Consider the following 12,665-nt stretch of genomic DNA (forward strand, 5'->3'; position numbering starts at 1 on the left):
TAGCTAGGACCCCAGCAGTGCTTAAAAGCGAATTGGCAGGAGCAAAACTGACAGTGATAACAAATCTTACAAGTTTTGTCTGTCCTTAAAGACAATGAGGACAAGTGAGAAGTGCACTTTAGGTAAAACTCAGAATATTTAGGCCAAATGATATCAAGTGATGGCATTTGTCTGAAGATCTGTCACATTGAAGCAGTAACAAATTCCCCCGAACGAACATATAAAGAACAATTAGTAACCTCCTTAGGACTGATGACATTTTACTTGTAATTTGTTGAAAACTATGCAAGCAAAGTGGAACACTTATAGAAGTTACTAAAGAAGAATGCAGTATTTTATTGGTCTCAAGAACAAGATGAATGATTTGCTTTTATTAAGAAAGAAATTTCACATGCTCCTTGGTTTGAAGTATTTTGAGGTGGGTGTAGATTGAGTGATTTCAGTGGATATTGTGTTGGCGAGTATTGTTGCAGCGGAAGAATGGATGTGAATGGATGGTTGTGCACACTAACACAAGCTGAAGGAAGTGTCTCTGTTACCGAGAGGGAATAGCTGGCAGGCACATTGATCGCAGAATGGCTTAGATTATATGTTTGAGGAAGAAAGTTTAAGGTTCAAATTGACCACACGTTATTTATAAACATATGAAAACCAGGTGTCTGACACCTAGGCTAGCATGGTTATTTTCTAATCTACAAATGTATTATTTTGAGATCATGTTCCTGGAAGGGAAAACAATATTGCGGATTGGTTATCACACCTTACATTAGTGGTAAAACATACTGAAATTGAAGATAATGATTTGGAATGTGAAGTAGCATTTATGTATGATGACTGGCTCTTAACCAAGAATGGGACGATGGATCACAGTTATGTATTATCATCTAGAGGCAAATGGTCAAGCTTGGTCCTAAAAGAACCCATACAATTAGCACTTAAAACAGAATTTAAGTGCTTAGAAGAAATCATTACAAAGCATGCTGTTATTGTACAGAATAACACCACTTTCTGTGACAGATGAGACCTTTTGAACTTCTAGAAGGAAAGACATTCTACAAAGTTTGCTCTATGATGGATGCTTTTTCAAAAATGTGGAAATTTTTGGTGTTGTCTGCTTCTTAGATGAGGAAGAAGGTATTGTCCTGTCAAATGTTAACAAAGTTAGGACACAATAGTATGCTGAAGATACCTAGTGTGAACGTGGACCAGTATGCAAGAATTAAGAGACCTTCTTTTATAGAGAAAGATAAACCTCATTGGTCAGAACCCTTGACAACCCTTGAAGATTAAGGTTTTAGGTAATACTGTTAAACTGGTAGATAGTGTTTGGAATCTACATCAACTCACTGTGTGTAGAAATGTTGAAAATAATATCCACACTAGCAGAGAAGAGAGTGAAGGTGCAAATAGTCACATGATGGTTGAAGACGTGATCAAAAATAGTAGTGGTGTGGATATGGAGTCTGAAGCTGGTTTGAGAAATCTAGATGACCGGAGTGTGCATATTGTTGTTGTTACACCTGTCCGCTCTTGGTGTGGTTTCCAGTGTCTTTTTGGCTTCTGACTTCCTGTTATGATCATGTGTTGAACTTTGTTTTTGCTGGTCTTAGGTTTCTGGACACTTTACCACTGCTGACCAGCTCTAACGTGTTAGTGTTCTCTGTCTAAAGTGGGTTGGTGATTGGTTTTCCATGATTGGCCCATTTGATTTACTGGTAAGTCCCTAGTATAGTGCACCATGGCCCCAGGGCCTGTAAATCAAATGCTAATAGTGGGCCTGCAGCACTTATTGTGCTACCCACATGAGTAGCTGGTAAACATGTCTCAGAACTGCCAATGCAGTGTCTGTGTGTGCAGTTTTGTACTGCCAATTCGATCTAGCATGTGAACCCACTTGCAAGGCCCAAACTTCCCTTTTACCACATTCACCCTCAAGGTAGGCTCTAGGTAGCTCCAAGGCCATGGTGCAGGGTATTGAAAAGGTAGGGCATGTACTGGTATTTTTTACATGTCCTGATAGTGAAATACTGGTAAATTAGTTTTTTCACTATTGCAAGGCCTATGTCTCCCATAGGTTAACATGAGGATTGCCTAGAAATACCTTCTAAGTGTAACTTCCCATTGGGAGCAGGTGGGAGTTTGGGGTCGGGTCTCTGAACTCACAATTTAAAAATACATATATTAGTGAAGTTGGTTTTTAGATAGTAGGTTTGAAAATGTTACTTTTAGAAAGTGGGCATTTTCTTGCTAAACCATTCTGTGCTTCTGTCTGGCTACTGAATACACGTCTGGGTCTGTCTGACAGTTGGGCTGTCTGTGAATTCACTCTACACAGGGGCACAATGGGAGCTTGGGTGTGTCCTGCATATCCTGATGAGTCTTCCTGGGCTAGAGTGGGAGAGAGTAGTTGTCACCTGCACATGAAAGGTCTGTGTCTGCCCTCACAGAATACAGTCTCCAACTCCCTAAAGTGTGTCTGGTGCAGGGCAAGAAAGAGGCAGGGTCTTGTACACTGCAAAGACTTTCCTTTGAAGTTTGCCTACTTCAAAGACAGAAATTAGTAGAAGTTTTGGACTGCTGACCCCACAACTTCAGATTATTTCTGGATCAAGAGGAACCTCTGCCAAAAAGAGCTTGATGCTTGAGGAGGACCTTCTGCACTGCCTGTTGCTTTGCTGCGCTGGCCTGCTGATGCTGCCTCTGCACTAATAGGGAAAGGACTGGACTGTGCTTTCTGAAATACTGCTTGTGAAGAATCTCCAAGAGCTTGGACTGAGCTTGCCCCCTGTTCTGAAGTCTCAGGGCCATCAAAGACTTCATGTACCAGCACCTTCGCTCTTTTGCTGAGAACCCTACCCTGCTAAGTGGTGCCACATCTAGTCCCTGGGCCCTTGAAAGGAGAAGCGGATGAACCCAAGGTGAAAATTCATGCACCTGAGCAGTGCGGCAGAAGAATCGACGCAGCGCCTGCACTGCGGCTGAAAAAATTGGCAAAGTGTCAATGAAATAGATGCATCATTGGCGCATCACGGATTCACCGCTGCTGTGCATCCAGATTTTCCACGCATAGTCCCTGGGAGTCAAAATCTTCAACATCACCACACGGACATAAAGTTGTTTTTCCGGGAACCGACAAATCACTTACCTGGTGGGGAACGAATTGACACACAGCCTCACTTGCGAGTAAGGAATCGATGCATCAGTTGTTTTTCCAGTGCACGCACGCTCACCGGAGCTGCTTTATTTTTGATGCATACTGGTTCTTTGTGCTAAAAGAACGCATCCATTGCTCTCTATGGAATAAAGACTCTCTTTGTTTTAAAAATTCATATTTTTACTTTATGTTGGATTTTTGTCATTTTGATCTTGGTTGATTTAGATAAATATTGGTTCTTTTTCTAAAGTCTTGTGGAGTTTTTTTGTGGTGTTTTCTCTGCGTTACTCTGGGTGTTTGTACAAATTGCCTCTGTGATAAGCCTATTTGTGCCAAGCAACCAAGGTTATCTTAGGTGTGACTCCCTTATCCCAACTAGAGTGAGGGTCCCTACTTGGACAGGGTGTAAACTGACAGCCAATAAAGACGTAATTTCTAACAGGTGTGCAGTCTGACAAGATGCAAGGTGGGCAAGGTAATTCTTACGACGTAATGAGTGAGGGAAAAAGTTACCAAGTCATTTAGAAAACTTTATTGTTGATAGCTTATACGTAATTATCATTATACAATGCGCACCTTGATTTTTACTTTATCTTGTTCATCTTATTGATGTCCTTCTTATCTAATTACATGAGCCCACAGTATTATGTGGGACTAGAATATGGAGCATTGGCAGTTCAGAGAGTGGCAGTTTGATGTGGAGATAATTGTAGCTCCCCTCCGCCCATCAAGCATTAAAGTATTTATTAAACTTACCAGGCGAAGTGCGTCTTACCCTTAATGTAACATGCTGTCACTTGGGAAAGACAGTTCTGAGAGAAAATGTAGATTTTCCCAGTAATTTATGACGGAAAGTCTTAATTTTATTAAAGACACGGAGGTGAATATTATGCATTCTTTTCTTACTTTATTTTAAACAGCAGCAGTCAAGAACTACAACTCCCAAAAGGTCTAGGAGCAGGCTAGCCAATGGGAGTAAAAAAGAGTCAAACGCTGGACCAATAAGGGGACACCACAAACCATAGTGTACACCCTTGACTGCAAGCAGCCCTCTTTTCTTGAGTGAGCAGATCAAACAGAGTCATAGATCAAAGGATAAATAAGTCCTATAATTGCCAAAGCGAGAGAGACGGAGAAGAAGTCCTGAACACGGGCAACGAGCCAGGTAAAAGTTGGTGAAGGATGAAGGTCCTGAAGAGCCTGGAAAGTGGAGTCTTGAAGTCCTGCGTCGACCGGAGCGGGAATGGTGGAACTGGAATTATCCCGAAGACGGTGGTAATGCGGGAGTCGCTGGGGGGGGGGGGAAGAAAGAATACGTGTTAGTAAAAAGAGCGGCGGGATAATATTCGCCTCCGTGTCTTTAATAAAATTAAGACTTTCTGTCATAAATTACGAGGAAAATCTACATTTTATGTCAAGACTGGAGGCTCTTTTATGCAAGTTTAAAGCTTGTCAATAACTAAAGAAGTTGCGGTTCTAACAGGTTTGCAGTAAAAGGTTCTAAAAACATTATCATTAGACCAATCGGCCGACCTGAGAATGTCCTCCAAACTGGAACCCAGTGAAAAAGCCTTGGAAGCCATTGCTCCCCTGGAAGAATGGGCACCAAAAGTGGAAATATCTATACCCGCTAAGGATATCACCCATTTAACCCAACGGGCTAAAGTGGCTTATGAAACTGGATTGTGAGGTTTATGAAAGGAAATTAAAAGTTGGTGAGAAGAGGACATTCTCAGGTTCATATTCCTTTAAACAAAGACCAACACAGAGTTTTGGTTTGTCAGGAAAAAAGAGATAGAAAACAGAATGTAGATTGCTTTTGGTGCATTTGGAAATGTGAAATAGGACACCCGTTGGCATGAGCTGACGGGCGGAAACGTCTAAAGAGTTAACATCCGAGACTCGTTTAATAGAAATCAAACCCAACAACATTGTTAGTTTGGCAGAAAGCATTTTTAATGAAAGGCCCGAATTGTCCGGCCAATCGAGAAACAAGTTCAAAACTAGAGAAACATCCCAAATATGGGAATACTTGGAGGACGGAGGTTTCGACAATTTTACTCCCTTCAAGAGTCGACAGATTAAAGGATGTTCCCCAATCGGCTTTCCATCGAAATAACAGTGTTGCATAGAAATAGCAGATCTATAAAGATTTATGGTTCTATAGGACTTACCTGTGCTTGCTTGGGCAGCTAAGAAATGAATAATTAAATTTAGATCCGCTGAAAAGGGATTGGCACATTTTCTCACACACCAGCCTGACCAAAGAGACCAAGCTGATCTGTGGGCTCGCCTTGTGCCAGGAGCCCAGGCGTTACTAATGAATTCTGAAGCCTCTGCCGAAATTGGGAAGGCCTGTTGGGGAACCCGGAGATCTTCCAAGCTGAAAGGGTAAATGAATTGCTGAGGATTAGATTGTGGGGGGATCCGGATGGGTCCAGAAGGAGAGACAGGAACACTGGAAGGAGAATGGGAAAGTCTGTTGATAGCTCGAGAAGGGGAGGAAACCAGACCTGGGACTACCAGAATGGGACTAAAAGGACCAGGGAGGCTTTTTGACGCCTGACCTGGGCAAGCACTCTGTTGATTAAAATGAAAGGAGGAAAAGCATAATTGAGCGAACGGGACCAGTCTTGGAAAAAAGCGCCCGTGGAGATGGCCAGAGGATCGGGGCACCAGCTGAAGAAAAGTGGAAGTTGAGAATTGAGCCGAGACGCAAAGAGGTCTATGCGAAAGGGGCCACATTTGTTTGCGGGTTCTTGGAAAACTGACGGATGCAGTTTCCAATCGCTGGTGTCCTTGAGATAACGGGAATGCCAATCTGCTGTGGAATTCAAGGAGCCTGGGAGGTATTCGGCTAGAAGGGAAAATCTGTGAGATAGACAAAACTCCCAAAGGCTCTTGGCCATAAGGGCAAGGGGTCTGGTGCCTCCAAGATGATTGATATACCGTACTGCGGATATGTTGTCCATACGAAGAAGGATGGAGCAATGGGCCCTGTTTTTTGTAAAGCTTTTGATCGCAAAGGAGCCTGCAAGAAGCTCTAAACAGTTTTTATATGCAATTTTGACTCCTTTGTGGATCATGTACCGCCAGTCGATATCGAACCACAGTGGGCGCCCCAGCCCGTGAGACTTGCATCTGATTCTAATACAAGATCGGGCACAGAGGGGAAGCTAGATCTGCCGTTCCAGGCATCTAAATGGGATATCCACCACTGAATTTCCATCAGTCATTCCTCGTCTAGAGAAATGAGGTTGGAAAAGGCCAGCCCTCTGCGAAGATGAAGGATATTTAGGCGTTGCAGAGCGCGATAATGGAGCGGTCCTGGAAAAATGGCCTGAATTGAAGAAGAGAGAAGGCCTACCACTCTTGCGAAGGACCTGAGAGAAATTAGATATTTTTGGAGCGTGAGAGAAAGTTCTTTTTTGATTGCGGAAACCTTCGAAGGAGGGAGGAGGAGGGTGACAGAGACAGTCTATTTGAAACCCTAGAAACTCTACTTGTTGGGAAGGGACAACCATAGATTTTTCGTGATTTATAAGTAAACCTAGGTCGGTGAAGAGCAAAGTTGTTGTATGGAGATGAGAAAGAAGGGAAGACACGTTCTGGTGCATGATAAGGATGTCGTCCAGGTAAATTATGAGTTTGATACCCAGAGATCTGAGATGAGCTACAACAGGTTTCAACAGTTTCGTGAAATAATAGGGCGCACAAGAAAGGGCAAAAGGAAGGGAGGAAAGCTGATACGTTTTTGACCTCCATTGGAAATGCAAGAATTTCCTGTGAGCAGGATGGATAGGAATGGTCAGATAAGCGTCCTGAAGATCCAATCTGACCAGCCAGTCGTTTTGAAGAAGAATATCCCTGAGATGGAGTATAGTTTCCATCTTGAAATGTCGGTACACTACAAATTGATTGAATGATTTGAGATTGATTACTGGCCTGAGTTTTTTGTGAACAAGAAAAAGGGAACTGATGAAACCGGAAGGATCGGGGAGAGAAAGTTGGATCGCATCTTTGTTGAATAGCATTTGAACTTCTGAAGTAATGAGAGAGGACATTAAAAGAGAGAATCTTGGAGGGGGGAGGATGGGACTGGAAAGGAGGGGAGAAGAGTTCGATGTAATAACCCTGAACAGTGTTTAGAACCCAAGGGTCTGATGAGATTGACCGCCATTTTGGAAGGAAATAACGTAAACGCCCTCCCACTGGAAGGCCAGAAAATTGGCTTACCTTGTGAATTGCTGGTTCTGTCGTAACGGTTTCCACGGTTGTGGAAGCCTCTGGACCTTTGCGGATAAAACTGCGGTTTGAACTCCTGACCGTAGGAATTGAAGGAGTTGGAGGAGCCTCTTGCACCCTGGTTCCGGTACGAGCAGCCGTTAAAGCGGCTCCTGCTTCTACCGGCCCGTGCAAAAACCCATCGATTAAAAACCTTTTTTAAAGATTGTTGAGCTTTATCTAGTGACGAAAAAGTGGACACATAACGACTGAGGTCCTTAATAAAAGTCGCCAAAGAGTTTTCCGTTGGCTTGGATGCCGGGATCCAGGGAGGCTAGATTAGCCAGCGTAGGGTCCATTTTTAATAAGAGACCCTTCCTTCTCTCATAGATAATTGCTGAGTTGGAATTCCCTAAGAGGCAGAAAGCTCTTTGAGTCCAGAGAGAAAGATCTGACGGATCAATGGGAGAATCATCCAGTCTGGCTGACTCCGCTAAATCGAAAATATGAGCCAGAGGCCCCACCACGTTCAAAAGTTTGTCCTGCCAAGTCGTCTAGGCCTTATCAACCACTTTGCGGGGATCCTTACCAAATTTTGTGAAAAAGGTTATAAGGGACTGATCAATAGAAGGAGTGGCGGTTATATTAGAGGCTAGGTAAGGTCTAGGGCACTCTGATCTTAGCTTTGCAAGTGTTTGCTTGTCCAAAGGGAGACAGGAAGGGATGTAATCTCCTACGTGCTCAGAAGGAAGCCACTCAGTAGAGTTAGGGTGGTGGATCAGGGAGGGGTCGAACATTGGAACACCCTTGGAGTCTACAATGTTGGGTGAAGAATCACTGAGTGAGAGTTTTAGATGCTTGGAAGGAGGAGAGGATGGAGGAAAGTGGTCGTCAGGATTGTCAGAATGAGACAAATCGTCCATGTCATCATCATCAGTTTCCAAAATTTTTGAAACAATTATCTTTTTTGGCGCATCAATATGTTTTGATTTAAATTTACATTTGGAATGAGAAGAAGTACGTTTTTTTTTTTTTAGAAGTGTTCCCCTCCTTCACAGGAGGCCTGGGAGGAATCAAGTCCTCAGTCTGTTGTGAGGCAACCTCACTGTCCATTTGAGCGCCTTTAGCTGGTCTAGAAGTAGCCTGCTTGCGTTTTCTGCCTTCCCCGCAGTATGGGCCAGAGAATTGGACACCATGAACTTTACCGTATTCTCAATGTTCTTAGACATTTTTTCCATGGATGCTTGTAAAGCATGTTTCACTGACGACTGAATAAACATATTCAAATCCTGTTTAAAAACATCCTCATCCTCATTTATTTCAGGCATGACAGGAGAACTATCAGAATCCATAGAGAAAAAAAGAAGTAATGTTTTGTGGTAATAAAACGAGGAAAAACACAGTAAATGAGTTTTAAAACGTTAGAAAAAGAAGCTCCTGGCTAAATAAGGGTTAATAGAGAGAAAAACAGTCTCTCCGATGATAAACACTCCTGAGGGGGGGGGGCGGGTGGGACGGTGCCAGGAAGCCGGAAGATGTGCGAGGCCGCTCCCCCAAACACTTCAACTCTGAACGCAGAGAAAGCAGCGCGGTCAGCTGAGCACCTGACGCCGGGAAAGCCGATGGAAAAAGGAGGTGTGTCGCCGGCAGAGAAACAGGAGAAAACCCGGTGTGGTCAGAAGCGCGAGAACGCGGCGCGCTGACTAGAAGCTGGTAGGAGTCGGTAATGGAACGCACGACGGTTGAAAGAGGGAAACAGAGCGCGCAAATGAAAACAACAGAGGGTGGGGGCGAGGGTTCAAAGCAGCGGGAAATAATATCAGAAGCAGTAATATAAGCCAAATATGAAAACAATAGTAAAAGATAAATACAAGAGAGTAATACACAAATATTATAAACACAGTTAATGAGAACCATGAAAGAGTACTTATCTTGACTGCGAGCAGCAAGAAAAGAGGGCTGCTTGCAGTCAAGGGTGTACTCTATGGTTTGTGGTGTCCCCTTATTGGTCCAGCGTTTGACTCTTTTTTTACTCCCATTGGCTAGCCTGTTGCTAGATCATTTGGGAGTTATAGTTCTTGACTGCTGCTGTTTAAAATAAAGTAAGAAAAGAATGCATAATAGAGCCTTCGGTCTTGACATAAAATTAAACATCCTAAATGTGTGGAACCTTAAAACAAATATCATATATTGTGCAACCCTCTTAAAAGATAGTCAAACGTACTTTGGAACACAAACTCATTTCTATAAGTTATTGAAGCTGTAATGTTTATTACCTGTTGTGTAAAATGATAAGCCAAAAAATAATAATACTTTTTTGATGACTGACCCTCTCAGGATTAAAAAAAAAAATACTTAGCTCGTGAGACTGGACATTTCTCCCCTTGTGCACAAATAAAGCAGGCAGGCCCATTGTCGTTAACTCATCTGTTGCCTCCCTCCTCATTCCTTCAAGAGCATAACATCACCTAAACCTGTTGTCTGCTACAAGCCACCTGCGTCTTGCAGGTGCATGCTTAGCAGTCATATATCCTTACCACTTGGAGCTTAGGTTGTTCGCTTTAAGTAGCCATGCTGATCCCTTACCAGTGCAAACCCTTTCGTGGCTGGCTGCTTGTTCCTTTATCCACACTTCTCTGGATAGTTGTGCTCAATATAAAAAGCTCAGCAGAGCATTTTTGAGTAAGCTGTGTTGCAAAATATGCTGTTACTTGCACCGCTGGTTTAGCAGTTGAGCATGTATTGTACATGTGTCCTGTCCGTCTTCTCATGTGGCAAACGCTCTATGAATAATGAGCTGATTCTGAAGCGCAACAACTATATAACTTTTTAGAATAGCAGTAACCCCAAGATCACTTCGATTCCTTTACACCACGATCTGCGTCACTATTTCTGATCCAACTCAAGGCTGGTTGCTGAAACATGAGAATCTGTAATACATACTGCCCTACAAACCCAGTGCCAAAGTAATTTATTGTATTATGATTATGTGTGCTTAAAGATTTGAATAGCTTACGACCATATTTTTCTTAAATATGTTTAGGAATCAACTGCACAAGCAATTCAATATACAATTCACAATAAATTGTTATTATCTGAATCGCTTTGATTGTTACGGGCATATCTGGGCAATGCAGCTTGTTATACTGCAATGTGTGCTGTGAAATGGAATGCAAACAAAATGCTGACAGGCCGTGTGGAAAGTCCCAGTGAGGCTGTCTTTATTAGGTTTAGATACCCTGTTTTTCTTTCGGGTTTAAGTGTCCGTGTTAAAATTTGTGTTCTTATGTGTTTTCTGTGTTAGTGTATGGCACCAAGCCCTTTGTAATCTGCTGCTCACAACTGCATCGCCTGCTCGTTAGCCCCGCTACAAATTAACAAACTGTTCTTTCTTTGCAGGTGAAGAACATTACAACTGCATCTCTGCTCTTCATAAATCCATGCGTGGTTCAGATGCAAATGCATCACTTTATTGGCTGGCCAGGATGCTTGAAGGTGGTGAGGACCCATTGTATGTAGCAAGGCGGCTTGTGAGGTTTGCAAGCGAAGATGTAGGTAGGTACAGATCCACATTAATCATCCTGCTTCTTCTCTTGTGTGCCTAATATCTACCTCTCCCCATCACTTTTTAGAATGGACTTCAATTGACTGAAACGCCAGAAGCGACATCATGCACCCTTGAACTCACAAGGATATCACAAGTTTAACTCGATATGCAGCCTGTAACCCATTAACCACACCCTAATTGTTTTTGAGAGTTGTATGATAGAACCACTCATGCCGGAACAACGCATGCCTTAATGCGGTCGGAACCACGTCCTCGTCGTTTCCACGCATGGCTTTAACACACATGCCTTTACAACTAATTTTGTTGTAAAAGCATGCTTAGTAGAGGCATATGTTGAAACGGCATGCATGGTTCTGATATACCAAAAAAACTACCCCAACCCCCACACCCTGCCCAAAAAACTAAATTACTCTACCCACACTGAGCCCTAAAAAAAAAAAAAACTACCCTCCCCCCAACCTCTGCCCATAAGAACTAAACTATCCAACACCCCCATCCGGCCCGGACTACCCGATCCCCCACCCGCCCTAAAAAAACAAAACATTATCCAGACCCCTGCCCCTAAAAACTAAATTAAAAAACTACCCGGCCCCCCTAACCCTGCCTCTAATAATGAAACTACCCCGACATCCCCCACCCACCCTAAGCCGTAAATCCAACCCCACCGCTAAAAACTACCCACCAACCCCATTTACCTCACCGCGTCCTCTCCCGATCCTTCCTCCTTTTCTCTCCTCCTGCCCTTCCATAACCCTTCCCCCACCCCTTTAAAAAATAAACTATCCCTTCTCCCACCCTAAGCCCTAAATAAAAAAAATACCCAATCTCCCACTCACGCCCCTAAAAAAGACACTCCCCACCTTAAGCCCTCCAAAAAATAAAAAATAAACTCCCCCAACCCCGCCCCTTAAAAAATAAAAATAGCCTGACCCGCCCCCACCCACCCCAAGCCCTTAAATCCACCCCCACACCTATACCAGCCCCACTTACCTTAATGCGTCCTCTCCCGAACCACTCTTGCTTTTTCTGTGCCTTAACCACGCATACACCTAGCTTGGCGCATGCATGGTTAAAGCACGGAAAAAGCCATGCGTTGTTTAGGCAAGCATTTTTACACTTGTGTGGGAAACGTCCTCATTGTTCGCAATGCGTTGTTGAGGACGTTTCCCATTTTTGAGTGGCTACAGTACCAGCAGGCAACAAAAACTATGAAAGTCCTTTTTTTAGCTTGGTTTCTGTTACTGTCACAGCCTCCATTGTGATCCACTTAAAGGGGTAACAAGGGCAACCTAGTGATATCTTCTACTGCTGTTGTCTTCTTAACTACCAGCAGTTTTGTGGCGTCTTTCTGCTCCTAGCTCCAATTCATGTCTCCTGACCCCAGTTTGTAGTGCACATTCGGTTTCTTAACTTACATAGTACCTGGGCCACTTTTAAATTGCTTACACACCCTTGTGTGTAATAAGATTTTCATCACTTCCCGATCCCCCTCTCCCCCCGCCAGAATTCCCTACTTTTCAGTTTTAAAATGTTGGCATGTATGCTAGAGTCTTCCTCCCAGTCAAGTCTTGTGGCTGTGTATGTTTAAAGGGAAGGAGGCCCAATTTGAGTCATGAAACCTAGTTAAGTTGCATAGCCTGCTGAACGCTGACAAAATCAGGAAGAATGAAGTGAAGCAATAGGAAAAGTGTAAAGACTAGCCAGCACAAAAGGCTAGCA

General features: G+C 43.3%; 1 protein-coding gene across 2 annotated transcripts in view; it reads left to right on the plus strand.

Annotated features, from left to right (window-relative positions):
- WRNIP1 (WRN helicase interacting protein 1) overlaps positions 1-12,665 on the plus strand; it is a 441,396-nt gene that overhangs the window by 382,980 nt on the left and 45,751 nt on the right. For both annotated transcript variants that reach the window (XM_069217905.1, XM_069217911.1), the window contains exon 5: positions 10,778-10,933. In XM_069217905.1, coding sequence (XP_069074006.1) covers positions 10,778-10,933 — 156 coding nt within the window. The remainder of the gene's footprint in view (positions 1-10,777; positions 10,934-12,665) is intronic.

This window comes from Pleurodeles waltl, chromosome 2_1, assembly GCF_031143425.1.
Source record: "Pleurodeles waltl isolate 20211129_DDA chromosome 2_1, aPleWal1.hap1.20221129, whole genome shotgun sequence".
NCBI classification, from domain to species: Eukaryota; Metazoa; Chordata; class Amphibia; order Caudata; family Salamandridae; genus Pleurodeles; species Pleurodeles waltl.